The 14,148-nt window shown below is 38.5% G+C and overlaps 1 protein-coding gene across 1 annotated transcript in view; it reads left to right on the top strand.

Annotated features, from left to right (window-relative positions):
- Window positions 1-14,148, top strand: part of TMPRSS15 (transmembrane serine protease 15) — a 60,034-nt gene that overhangs the window by 39,944 nt on the left and 5,942 nt on the right. The window contains exons 20-22 of the mRNA XM_075769955.1: window positions 1,339-1,471; window positions 10,120-10,215; window positions 13,668-13,717. Of these exons, the coding sequence (XP_075626070.1) occupies window positions 1,339-1,471; window positions 10,120-10,215; window positions 13,668-13,717 (279 nt within the window). The remainder of the gene's footprint in view (window positions 1-1,338; window positions 1,472-10,119; window positions 10,216-13,667; window positions 13,718-14,148) is intronic.

The raw sequence follows: 14,148 nt of genomic DNA, 5'->3' as shown, positions 1-14,148 counted from the left end.
CATTGAGTCTTTTCAGTGTCCAAAAGTCTTGCTCATTTTCCTGAAACCAATTTCAAGTTCTTATCAGAAGTGACAATTTGAACAAGACAAACTGTCATTTTCAAATACTCCAACTTCTGAAACTTCCCAGGGACTGCAAAGAAAAGGCATAGGCTATCTCTTCCTTTGCAGAATTCTAAAAAATATGACATTTTAATTAAGCAGTTGTTGAGTGCTCAATGACTCTCTTAATTCCTTACCAACAATGTGTTTGGAGAAGAACATGGATCTGACGAGGATAAAGGAAAAGGAACTGTCGTTCAAGTAGAAGAGAGGAGAGGTATCAAAAGTAATTTGGAGAAATCTTGCAGTGCAAGCAATTATGCGATTTTTCAAGACTGCTCAAAAATTTCTCATGACTGAGGTCATGATGTTTACCATTAATCACTTCTTTCATTCATGTACTCTGGGTATCAAAGAAGCATTCCTAAAAATCTATTTTTTTATTTTATTTTTTTTTACTATAGTGGGTACACTTTACTTTTTTGTGGAAATATTTTGGTGGAAAACGGTTTTCTGGACAACTAAAATTAAAAAAGAAAAAATACTTTGGCAACCAGTAAATTTCAAATGCATTGTATATTTTCCCTGCTTCATGCTGGCAATAGCTATCATCTGCCTGATATGCAGCCGTAGCTCCTGAGACGTGTATGGGATTCTTTTGATCTTCTTAAACCTTATAGACCAACTTCCTTAGTTATTATGCCAGTAGCACAAAATTTTTCACCAAATACTTAATTAGTTTCTGAATTCTTGTTCTGAATATTTTGTTTAGGGAAATGTTTTGATAGATTGGTTTTCAGGGAGCTTTTATTATTTTTGTGTGTGTGTGTTTTAACTAAAGCTTCAACAAAACCAGTGAAAATTCTCATAGCAATTGGAACTGGAAAATCCAATTGTTCTGTCAGCTCTGGTTTTAACCTTATTTCCAATCAGTGTTACTGAGCATTTTGTAGCTAAAGCTTCACACAATATCTGGAAATTACATAATGCTGGCTAAGAAAAAAAATTGGTTAGAGTTGATGGAAAATATACTGTTTGACTATTTGTAAAATAATGGGTATGAAACTCTCCTGTGGCAGAAATATAGAAGGAGATGACAATAACATTTCTTTCCTGTGGGAACACAACATCCTGGTGATGCTGGGTTTATTACTGCTGTAACATATTTTAACTTTTGTTGTTGTTGTTCTTTGCTGGCAATAATAATTCTGTTTATATTACATTTCTGTTTGCTTGGGGCAGGGGGAGGGTGGTTTACCACCTATCTAAAATGCTTCTGTCCATTTTGATCTACAGTGAGATTGCTTAATGGTTCTCTAAGCACCGAAGGGCTGGTACAGGCCAGGATTGGGAAGATGTGGCACTTGGCATGTGCAGACGACTGGAATGAACAGATTTCAGACAGTGTTTGCCAGCTGCTGGGGTTAGGGTGAGTGAAAAGTATTCATTGTCCTTGTAAATTGTTTGCAGGTTTCTTGAGTATGTATTTCAGTGTTTTCCTCATCATTTTACTGATGTCTTTACCATCCATAAAAAGGGCAAATGTGTTTCTCTGTGGCAAGTGAAGTGCTTGGTGCGCTAACAAATTTGTAAGTGTTGCAAACCCTGTTTTGATGGCATTCATTACAGAATTGATGACTGAATGTGGCAGATTACGCATGAGGATACATACTGGAGAATATTGGGAGACTGATGTGGAAATATTAATCCTTTATCACTTTATGTCATCATTTAAGTCTTCACTTTCATGAGGATGGCTCAAGAGTAAAGCTGGAGCAAACAGCAGCATTCTTGACTGCTCTGCTATCATACTAATATTAATTTCAAGTAAATTCAAGATAATCACTTGGGTATTCTGCTGTTGGGCTCCCAGTACATTTCATACCTATCATCAGACCTGAGCAGCTGGGAGAGGAAACTGTATTTCTGTTGAGGTATACTTAGAGGAGGGAGGGAGGAGTGAAGTATATGACTGACAAAAATAGATTTAGTTTCAGTCACTGTTCAGCAGAATTTCCAGGGAAGAGGTGGAAAGAGTTGAGTGCAGATATGTTGTATTTTTCAATCTATGGTAAAATTTATGCCCTGAATCCTGGCCTTACTTACATTTTATGCAACTTCCCTGCCATCCACTGAATAATAAATAGCTTTCCTACAGTGCTGAGGTTTTTAGGGAATGTCACTCATCCAAGTAATAATCAAATTAAATTCTAAGCTTGCAATTCATTATGTTGGTCTCTGACCAAAGTAGGATGCCTGCAAATGCCCTTCTGATAAATTAATTGTAGAAATCACAGAGTTAGGCAGACTTAGAAAAATATTAAAGTGTTATTTGAAAATATTTTTAATCACTGGATGAATGTGTGCTGGTTTGGTTTTTTACTTTTTTCCCTTTGGGTAGGTACTGTATTTACATAAATATCAGAGACCTGCATGCACAAATCCTTATTGTAATTTATATATGTAATTATCTCATTTATGCATGCATATAAGAACACGCAAACTGTAACTAAATGTTCTTCTGTCAAATACCTTCTCCTTTACAGTAGCCAGTAGCCTTCTTCCTCTGATTCTTTCTTCCCCTCCCCTGCTTCCTTTTCCTCTATAACTTCTGGACACTAATCATTTTGTGGTCTGTTGGTTTAATTTACATTTTTATATTTGATAGGCTTCAGTGAACTTTGGCTTCCATGGTACTTTCTATTACCTTTTAAAAATTACTTATGCTTTTGTCTCCATAACACTCTGTGGCAATACATTTCAGTTTGTCTCTATAAACTAGCCAGATATTCTTGTTAAAAAAAAAAATCCTATTAAGTTTCCTAGTTACTTCTTTTTAATTCCATTTCTCAGTTTATTACATATTCCCATTGTCAACAAAAAGTATTTATAAATGTAAATTGCATCACATTCTTGTATCCTGGGTGCTACTGCTGTTACTGATCCTACAGAATATGATAAAATAAAATTCTTATATATGTATATGTAATTCCTGTAAGCATCATGTTATTTCTGCCTTCCACGAATCCCCCTGTAGCAGCATATTTGTTAATAAATGGCACCATATTTGTTACTAAATTGATGCTTGTAATAACGGGTCTTGAGTCAGCTATAGCTCATGCTCCTATACTGAATAATTACTTAGAATCATGATTTATTAGAGAAAGAGGCTAAGGTTCATCTAGGACAATTTAGTTTTGCTGTTAATTGCTTATACATTTGCTAGTTTCATTTATAGTTTAATTTATGAAAAAGACTGAAAAGATAGGGGTCCTGTAGCATATCCTAATTATTTATGTAGCTGTAGTATTTATGTGAATCCTTTTGCCTCCATTTTTCAAATGTGTGACTGTGTGTCAAACAGGAAGCAAATCTGGAGGCATCCTTATGTGTTCATCTACAAAATATAGCTTAGGCAAATTATTTACAAATATTCTTAATGAGTCTGGAGTGCACAAAATGATGCTCTTGAGAAACCTAAAAAGATCCTTTGCTCAGCTTGCACTTCTAACTGTATGTATCTGACAACACTGTTAAAATGGAAGTATTGGTGGTTCAAGGAAAAGTGATGCTAACAAAATCATACATTGAGCTTTTCACAATTCTACTGGTCTGGTGTGAAACGTGCTTTTTTCTCTGGGTCCAGAGTCAGCTGGGTCTTTACAACCTCTCTGGGCAGCCTGTTCCAGTGCTCTGGCACCCTCAGAGTAAAGAAGTTCTTTCTCATGTTTCTCATGTCCAGATGGAATTTCCTGTTCATGCCCGTTGCCCCTTGTTCTGTTACTGGGAACCACTCAGAAGAGTCTGGCCCCATCCTCTTGACATCCCCCCTTTAAATATTTATAAGCGTTGATCAGATCCCCTCTCAGTCTTCTCTTCTCCCGGCTAAACAGACCCAGCTGTCTCAGCCTTTCCACATAAGCGAGATGCTCCAGTTCGCTCATCATCCCCGTAGCCCTCCGCTGGACTCTCTCCAGTAGTTCCCTGTCTGTCTTGGACTGGGGAGCCCAGAACTGGACACAGAACTCTAGGTGTGGCCTCACCAGGGCAAAGTAGAGGGGGAGGACCTGCTGGCCACACCCTTCTGAATGCACCCCAGGATGCCATTGGCCTTCTTGGCCACAAGAGTACACTGCTGGCTCATGGATAACTTCTTGTCCACCAGGACTCCCAGGTCCTTCTCCGCAGAGCTACTTCCCAGCAGGTCAACCCCTAACCTGTACTGGTGCTTGGGGTTATTCCTCCCTAGGTGCAGGACCCCACACTTGCCCTTGTTGAATTTCATTTGGTTCCTCTCCACCCAACTCTCCAGCCTGTCCAGGTCTTGCTGACTGGCAGTGCAGCCTACTGGTGTATCGGCCACTCTTCTCAGATTTGTATTGTCAGCAAACTTGCTGAGGGTACACTCTGTCCCCTCGTCCAGGTCATTGGATGAATATGTTGAACAAGACTGGACCCAGCACTGACCTGTGGGGCACACCGCTAGCTACTCTGTGTCGCTTATCACAACCCTCTGAGCTCTGCCATTCAGCCAATTCTCAACCCACCTCACTGTCCACTCATCCAGCCCACATTCCTAAGCTTGCCTGTGAGGAAGTTATGGGAGACAGTGTCAGAAGCCTTGCTGAAGTGAAAGTAGACAATATCCACTTCTCTCCCCTCATTTATGCAGCCAGTCATGCCCTCACAGAAGGCTATCAGCTTGGTCAGGCATGATTTCCCCTTGGTGAATCCATGTTGACCGCTCCTGATAACCTTCTTTTCCTCCACATGCTTAGAGATGACTCCCAGAATGAGTTGTTCCATTACCTTTCCAGGGATGGAGGTGAGGCTGACTGGTCTGTAGTTTTCCAGGTCCTCCTTCTTGCCCTTTTTGAAGACCGGAGTGACATTGGCTTTCCTCCAGTCCTCAGGCACCTCTCCTGTTCTCCATGACCTTTCAAAGATGATGGAGAGTGGCTTAGCAGTAACATCTGCCAGGTCCCTGAGCACTCGTGGGTGCATCCCATCAGGGCCCATGGATCTGTGGATGTCAAATTTACCTAAATGATCTCTAACCCTATCCTCCTTTTGCAAGACTTTCTCTCCTACCTCCAGGGTCTGGGAATTCTGAGGGCCAGCCTTAGCAGTAAAGACTGAAGCAAAGGCGGCATTCAGTAACTCCGCCTTCTCTGTATCCTCCGTCACCAGGGCACCCACCTCATTCAGCAGCAGGCCCTCACTTTCCCTAGGCTTCCTGTTGCTACTGATCTACTTGAAGAAACCCTTCTTGTTCTCCTTGACAACCCTTGCCACATTTCATTCCAAGTGGGCCTTAGCCTTCCTCGTTGCATCCCTGCATACTCTGACAACGTTCCTATGTTCCTCCCAAGTGGCCAGTCCCTTTTCTCACACTCTGTAAACTTCCTTCTTCCCTTTGAGTTTTTCCAGAAGCTCCTTGCTCATCCATGCGGGTCTCCTGCCTCCTTTGCTTGATTTCTTACTCTTCAGGATGCACTGATCTTGAGCTTGGAGGAAGTGGTGCTTGAATATTGACCAGCTCTCTTGGACCCCCCTAGCTTCTAGAGCCCTAACCCATGGGATTCTCCCAAGCAGGTCTTTGAAGTGGCCAAAGTTAGCTCTCCTAAAGTCCAGGGCTGTAATCCTACTTACTGCCCTGCTCCTTCCATGCAGGATCCTAAACTCCACCATCTCATGGTCACTGCATCCAAGGCTGCCCCCAACCGTTACATCCCCAACTAGTCCTTCTTTGTTTGTTCGTACAAGGTCCAGCAGCACCCCTGTCCTCGTGGGGTCCTCCACCACTTGTCTCAAACAGTTATCATCAGCAGTCTGCAGGACCCTCCTAGACTGTGTGTGCCTGGCTGTGTTGCCTTTCCAGCAAATATCAGGGTGATTGAAGCCCACGCATGAGAACCATGGCCTGTGATCGTGAGGCTACTTCCAGATGTCTGTAGAAGGCCTCATCAACTTCCTCTTCCTGATCAGGAAGCCTGCAGTAACCACCCACAACAGTGTCACCCATATTAGCCTGCTCCTTAATTCTTATCCATAAGCTCTCAACTTGTTCTTCATCCAACCGTAGGCAGAGCTCAGTATATTCCAGTTGCTCTCTCACACAAAGAACAAATCCACCACCTCACCTTACTGGCATGTCTTTCCTAAAAAGTACACAGCCATCCATGACAGCATTCCAGTCATGTGAGCTATCACACCATGTCTCTGTAATTGCAATGAGATCATGGCCCTGTGACCACACACAGACCTCTAGTTCTTCCTGTTTGTTCCTCATGCTATGTGCATCGCTGTACAGGCATTTCAAAGAGGTAATTGAGCATGGAGGTTTCCCTGGAGGGGTGCAAGAGGCTCCACCAAAGCCATAAACACCCTTGAGATGGTTCGCCTTCTGGTTCTCATCTTGGGAGGCAGCTAAGGAACATTTGTTACTGCTCTGGTTGGCCGGGCTTATTCCCCAGCTGGATACCCAAAAGTCCAACAAGGGCTGAGAGTTTAGGACTTGCTCTCAAGCCTGCAGTCTGTTTTCTTCATGAACTCACAAAATTCTTGAGAAGGAAATGAGTTCATTGGAATACAATGTCTTGTTTGAGATTTCCAGGTCAATTAGGTTTTCATCCTCCTCACTTATGAATGGTCATTAGTAGCTACATGCCTAGCTCCTTGAGATACCTCAGAAAATCCTGTCTTTAACTGTCAGACCCAGGTTCTCTGATGTGCTGGTAATATAACATATGGCCTGAAAGGGGTGGGAATGATCCCCCAAAATTTATGCACAAAAAATTTTTATTCTGATGGATAAATTAGGATAATAAACAGCATGATCTTACTCTGCTATAAAGTCAATGAGTTATGTGCTGGATGTAAGAAAAAACCTGGTTCTTAGTGTATTCAAGCTGTGTTTGCAGCACTGAGGACCAGAATTAGGACAGTCCCAGTGATTTGGCAATAGACTTAATTTCATGTCAGTTGTCACCAAGCAATAATGTGCACTTTAACCTGAAAGCCACAAGATGAGTCTCAATGATTTTTTGGATTTGTAGGTCCACAGTTTCATTTAGGATCAGACACTGCTAATGAGCTTGGCTTAAATCCATTGCTTCAGAAGCTTCATTTCAAATGCAGAAAGTATAGAGAGGTCACTTTTATTTATCATTTGCAAATTTTCATATAAAAATTGTGTGTATGCAAGTATTTAGAAAACAGCAGCTCTTCATATGAATCCACATGTGAACAAAGCTTTTTTATGGCAAAGAAAGTGTTCACTATTTGTAATTTGCCACTATTCTTCATTGTTTGTTTTTCTGTCAGAAAATCAGCAGATGAAAAGAAACACTGCCCTGTGACTCAAACACCAATTAAACAAACTCCAACCATTCCACAGCCTGAGAACTAAACAATGAATTACAAAATGTGTGAAAATATTTTCTTCAAATAAGAAATGAGTTGTTGTTGGGTTTTGGGGTTTTTTTTGTTTTGTTTTGTTTTGTTTTTAAACAGGGGAAAGAATTGTAGCTATCAGACAATTACACTTCTATCCTTATTCTGAATATTTTTTTCAGCATGGTACCACATCATCCGAGTCTTTCTCAACATTTGCTACTGCTTATTGTTACTGAGCACATCTGAGACAGAGTTAGAGACTGAAATCGTAGTGATCCATTGAGTATTCAGGTACATGAGGACCAATAATATCTGAGGAATTTACTGCACAGATATCTCTGTAGATCTGGTGTGTAAGAAACATGTAAGACTATTCTCTAAGTTTTCTGTAAGCTTTGTCTAGTAAGCATGTGGAATCGAATGAAGGTTACTTAACACCTAGTGTTAATGGCCTCTTAAAGGCCATTTTTGTCACAACCTGCAAGATTTCTAAAAGATCATTTCCATTAACAGAAATTAAAGAACTGTGACACTGCATTTCTGGACGTGCAGAACAAACTATATTCTTGTTACTAAACTGAATATCTCCAGGAAAAGTGTATGATTTCTTATACTTACAGAAATGCTTAACCCTTATCATTTACCAATAAATTAATTTAAAGAGTAGCAGATTGATTTTTGCAGTCACTCTTAAAGCTTAGAGATTTTCAGCTGTGTATGCTTCAGTGCACTAAGAAACCAAGTAAAATTATCAAAGATTTTCTCATAAAAGGGCTTAGATTTTATTTCAAAAAGCTGAGGAAGATTAATAAAGCCTATGTTGTTAGAGAGAAGCACAGAGAAGTTCCAAACTGCAATCCAGAAATTTAAGCATTTATTAAAAAACAAAACCAAAAAAACCCTCTCCCTCCTCCTCCCCCCAAAAAACAAACAAAAAACCCAGAAAAGTGGGAAATAGTTTGCTCAGCCTTTGCTGAAAAAGACCAAGAAAGATGTTGAGGTGAGATGAAAGATCTTATGGTTGCTTATAAAATATTATGAGGTCAAGCTTTGACTTGGAAGGTTTATAGCATTTCCTCTATTACAGGGTCTGTTACAGTAATCTAGTAAAACACACATGCATTCAATTGAAGTTTCCTGGTATAATGTGCCATGGAAAATGTAAGCCAGTAATATTCATAAATGTACATACTCTAAGCGTTTCCTCGTAGCATGTTCATTTTTTATATTGGTAAAAGCTCCTGTTCACTAACTTTCTCAAGAAACAACTTAGTGCCCTTTACACACATTTGCACTTATTGTATGTAGCTCAGTGATTAGCCTGGTCTCAGCAAAGTTCCTCATCGTAGAATTTGACTCTACCTACCCGGGTCAGCACTTTGTTACTCTGCTGGACCGTCTAAAAGGTCGTCACAGCTCTGGGGGAATCTCTGAAGTACATATTAGTATACTAGTGGTTTGTATTGAAAAAAGTCTGTACAATAGGCTGTACATATATCTAAGGACAGAATTAAATGGCCTTTGTCATTTCTAGGTTGAGAAATTCCACAATAATGACTTTTCCAGTAGGGTGGGTCATGCAGCTCTCCTAGTGGCACAGCAGGGCTATTGAACACCTCCTTTCTCCTATGCCTACTTTTACTCTTCATACACAGCAGATTTGAGGCAGATTCTACACTTCATTCTTCCCAAGAGAATGAGATTTACTGCACTTGAAGAGAAGAGGTGGTACTTCCTTGATACACAAGTGCTCCCAGTGTATTAAACCTGCACAAATGGTTCTTTTCTTGCTCCTGAGATATGTGTGGCTAAAGGGTCAGATGGGAACGGCTGTCACCCCCCCAAAAAACTATGTAGTCTGACCACAGCTATCTTTTTTCCCTGTGCTTCCTCAACAGAAAGCAAATATGTTCCTTGGGTGTATGTTCCAAGCTGGTCATATGCAGTATCACAAAGTATATGATGCAGAATATAAATTAAATCTGGATATGGGTTGGCAACATCAAAACAATTTATCTCACCAATAGTACACAGAATAAACAAAGGCTAATGTTACAAAAAAAGTGAGTTGAGGAGTACATCCCACTTCAGAGGAACTATCTTGTTCGATAGCAAACATGACACCCTTGAATTATTCCACAGTTATTTTGATTTCAACAGATCTGTGAGGTGAAACTTAACTTCTAAGGAAGGTAGCATTTATTCCATTAGATTCTTCATGATATAAAATGTAGCTTCATTTCTTCTCTAGGCACAATATAGTATCAAAGTAATCACCCCCCTCAAAAAAGCAAAACTGTGATATGCCAAGGTTCGTCTAGTGCTGTTCCATTTTACATACTAAGTTTTAGCTCCATGCATTTAAGAATTGGTACTGCAAACCCTCCATCATTGCACAGAAGAGCAGAAATTGATAATTTACTGCTATTAAAATAATTAATTTCTGTCTCAATATTATTGTAGCATTAGAAATCTCAGAATAAGATATGAGTGAAAGTAGGTGAGTCACATTTTAACCCATGTGAGTTTCAAGCCTCAGAAATCTCCTGATAAATAGTCATTATTTCAGGAAAAATTATGCAGTTTATTCCACCAGCATATTAATTTCCCAAACATTCCTCCACTGCTGGAACAGGACAAATATCTAAAAATATGCATGTATATGTTACTTCCTTTCAGGGATGCAAATATGTCATCAACTGTATTATTCACTGGAGATGGTCCTTTTGTCAACATCACCAAAGCAGCTAACCACAGCCTAATATTTACAAAAAGGTAGGTAGAGTGAGGTTTCTTCCTCATAGAAAGGATAACTTAAAGTATGGTGGTGATCATTTATACACTAATTTCTAGCTCAAGTTTATCTGAGAAGTAACATGATTCTGTATGAGGTCTGGACTATAAACATATCTAGGTTTTATTCTCTGTCTACTGCTGAATTCTGTGTAACTTTGAGCAACTCATTCTTCCCCCTTCCGTTCTTGTCCATCTATTCTAAATTTAGAAGGAAAGAGACACTTGCTACATTTTTAGCTAGCATTCAGTACAATCTTAAGTGAAGTCTTTATAGATTTACCCTAGATGTTATAAATACTGCTATTTTTAGAAAACATTTCTTATCTAGAAATCTCTAAATTATGAATATATAATATAGTAGAAGATTTTAAATGGAGTGGCATTCACTCATGGTTAAATAGTAGTTATCACCCTAGGTTCTCTCTGTAATCAACAGAGAAAAATAAGCACTCCAAACTGCAGTCCATCAAGGCATCTCTTGAAATGCAATGAGTCACACTCTATAATCCATTGACTTCATCGATACAGACTTAGGACTAAGTGTGGATTGCTAAGGTAAGAAATCCATAGACAGGTATCTATATTTAGACAAATCAGTCTAACGCAAAAATGACTTCTGGATTTGTCTCCCCATTTAGAAGTGAATCATTAGATGAGGTGATCCTCAGAATACATTTGATTATATTCTAGTATTTCTCAGTCCAAATAACAGCTGAAGTGATTCTAAAGTGTCCTACAAACTGGTAGAGTTTCTTGTAGATTAAATGAAACATTACCACAGGATTATATTTTCAGGAAATTCTGGGATTTACAGTACACCTCCAAAAGGAGAAAGGCTTGCCATCATCAAATAAAACAAAAATATAATGACTTCAACTACTGTCTTTCTTCTTATAAGAGGGCTTATTACACACATTTTCCTGGAATCCTACCAAAAGCACTGAAGCAGAAAATCGCTGTCTAATTGCTAAAATGCTGAAACCATGTTGAGGATGGCAAGCATCCATCTTCTTTCAGGTTTCCTTTATAAACATACCACATAGTAACCAAGAAGGAAAAAGTTCTTAATTTTCTATGCTGTATTTTATTTACACTAAAAAAAAAATTAAAAGATACATTTTATGTTCTAATTATATTCTGTTAAACGCAAACATTTATCATTCTTACTGGTGGTGAAAGTATCTTAAACTAATGGAATATCATTGCAAGCTATTTTTCTTTTTTTCTTGAGTGGACGTCTAACCTAGCATTGCCACAAGAGATCTTAAAGAGTGGTAATGATTTAAAGATGTCTTCTGTTAATATCTATTAAACACTAAAAAGTGATTAATGCAGGAGGAAATGGAATAAGTTCATTCATCTTAGTTGTATTTCTGTTGCAGAAATAGGTATCTTCTACCATGTTTCATCTGGACAGCTGATAGGAATAATTTTACAGGGTGACACCATTACAGATTTGCACGCTTTTTTGTACATATAACAAATGATAGAAAGATCACACAGATTTGATAATTAAAAAAACCCAAATTCATTAACTGGTAATCAAATCATAAAATATATTTCTCACATTGTCTTTGGTCTTTATTCAAGCATAAGTACCATTGAAGCAAAGGAGGGCAGATAAATAGGACTTGAAAGCTGTGGTGGCAGAGACAGCAAAACTGTTCCCTGATGCCCTTAGGTAACACATTTCTTGGCAGGATAGCTTTGTAACAGGGCAAAATCCTGTCTTGAAGATATATGCGAGCAGATTCCACAGGCATAATTGCTTTTGCCAGTCCTAAGTGAAGATCATACTCACAGATGTCCCAACTACTCCAGATGTCTCCCTGACATACTGCTTCAGAGAGGCACACAGGGTGGGTATTCAGGACATGCGATACCTCTGTTGGCTTTTGGACTCTCCTGTGCTGACCAAGAGGCAGCTGAGGACTGGTGAATTGAAGTGCAGGCAAGGAAATGGTTTTCCTAATGGGAGATAGCTTCAGAAAGAAGAAAAAGCAGAGGCCCGTGAAATAATTTCTACTAAAGCAATCAGTAGGTACTGGTGGTGGGACAAAGACCCTCATTACATGTGACTCCCTGCTTCAGTGTAAAAAAATAGGGATAAATCTGAGATGTTGGATGTTAGATCAGCTAGTTTATGCATCTACCTAAGAGAAAGCATAGGACTGGATAAAGGAGCTAATATACAATACCACTGACCACCCTTTTAAAGCCTACAGAGGAAGCTTGGTCAAGAGTATTTAGTTTCTATGAATTTTATGCAGAAGATGGTATTGGTTTCCTTTATGCATTTCCTTGATGTTTGTCTCACCACCAACGGTCAATCTTATGAAGTCAATACAGATTTGAATACAAATTACAGAATTTGGTTTCCACTTTTTAAATTACAGCTTTAAAATTATGCATCTATCTTGAAGTGGAAAATGGCTATGTAAGACTTTTCACGGCTGGAGGGGTATCTCATTCTTACACCCTCTGGAGTGAAGATTTAACTGGGAGGGCGGGGGATGGTTACAGTTCCCACTTGGCCTTTTTGCACCACTATGCCATTGCGAAAATGCTGGGTTGCGTCATGCATTATTGCCCTCGCTACAGATGGCAAATTTTAAAGCTAACATAGTGAGGTATACATAATACCATATCACATTTAAAGTATATTTTCCTTTTTCTATTTAAAAATGATGTGGAAATGCATACTGTAAAATAGCCCCCCCTTTTTTTCCCCCCCCCTCTGATGGATTTCTCTGTGTATCGGGTTTAAATTGCTAGCACACACTCTGTCCCAAGTGTTCAGATTCATTACAAGCTATGAAGATAATCTTAAAACCTCTGGGTATCAGAAATGCTTGAGTGGTTTTGAACTGTGGTCTTGTGCTCTTCAGACTCTGGCTTTATATCTCTGCTAAATAATTTCTAACCCTGTGTAAGCAGGTAGATATTTTACAGTGCATTATAATCTTAGTAAAAAGATACAGTGATACCAAACTAACCTCTTAAATTCTTTGGTCACACTGATCTCTAGTGGTAAGGTATTGAAAACATCTCAAAATGTAGAAAAAACACCATAGTCACAATTTTATTGAGAATCTGTCACAGACAGAGGACTCATTTCCCTATAACACAAGGGGAGTCTACTTTTATTTCCATAACATACACCAATTAAGTGTCCATTGAAGAGGAATATGTACATTTAATATTATATATTATATAATGTTGTATATTTATAATAAAAATGTAATTAAAACATGTAGGACAAAATATTGTATTTAGCAGTTTGATACTGATAAAGTGATGTACTTATATATAGGCATATATATGCTTATATAAATTTTTATATATATGCCTATATATGTGTGTCTATTTGGCAATCATTTAGTGTTACCTGGTGTGCATATACTTGTGATTTAATTGCACTTTCATTCTAGAGAACACTGTTTGAACAACCTGGTGGTTCATCTGCAATGTAACATTAAATGTAAGTACTCATACCCTGGGAATATTTCACACAGAAATCAAATCGTTCAGTTCATAAAGCCTAATGTTTATAGTTTGAATTGAAAGGTTAGGGAATGGACTATAAAAGCTAGACTCGTAATAATATAAACACAGGAAAATTTACAGTCTTCACTTGTTTTCAGAGTTAAGTATACACTAGAGATGGGTCTATACTGAAAACACATATATAAAAAATCCAGAAGGTGTGAGGAAAAAACACATCTAAATCCCAGTTATAAAGTGATATCTTGATTTCAGCTATAAAACACCAAACCTTTTTCCACAGTAATAGTATTTCAGAATAGCAGTTCAGATACTGCAAAGCCTATTTTTCCAAGAATATTAGCTAGTCTAATAAAAGATGCTATATTACCCTAAAAATCTACAATTTTTTTTTTTTAAATTAATTTT

The sequence above is a fragment of the Balearica regulorum genome, chromosome 1 (assembly GCF_011004875.1).
Source record: "Balearica regulorum gibbericeps isolate bBalReg1 chromosome 1, bBalReg1.pri, whole genome shotgun sequence".
Taxonomy (NCBI): Eukaryota; Metazoa; Chordata; class Aves; order Gruiformes; family Gruidae; genus Balearica; species Balearica regulorum.
This window is presented reverse-complemented; position numbering and strand designations above follow the sequence as displayed.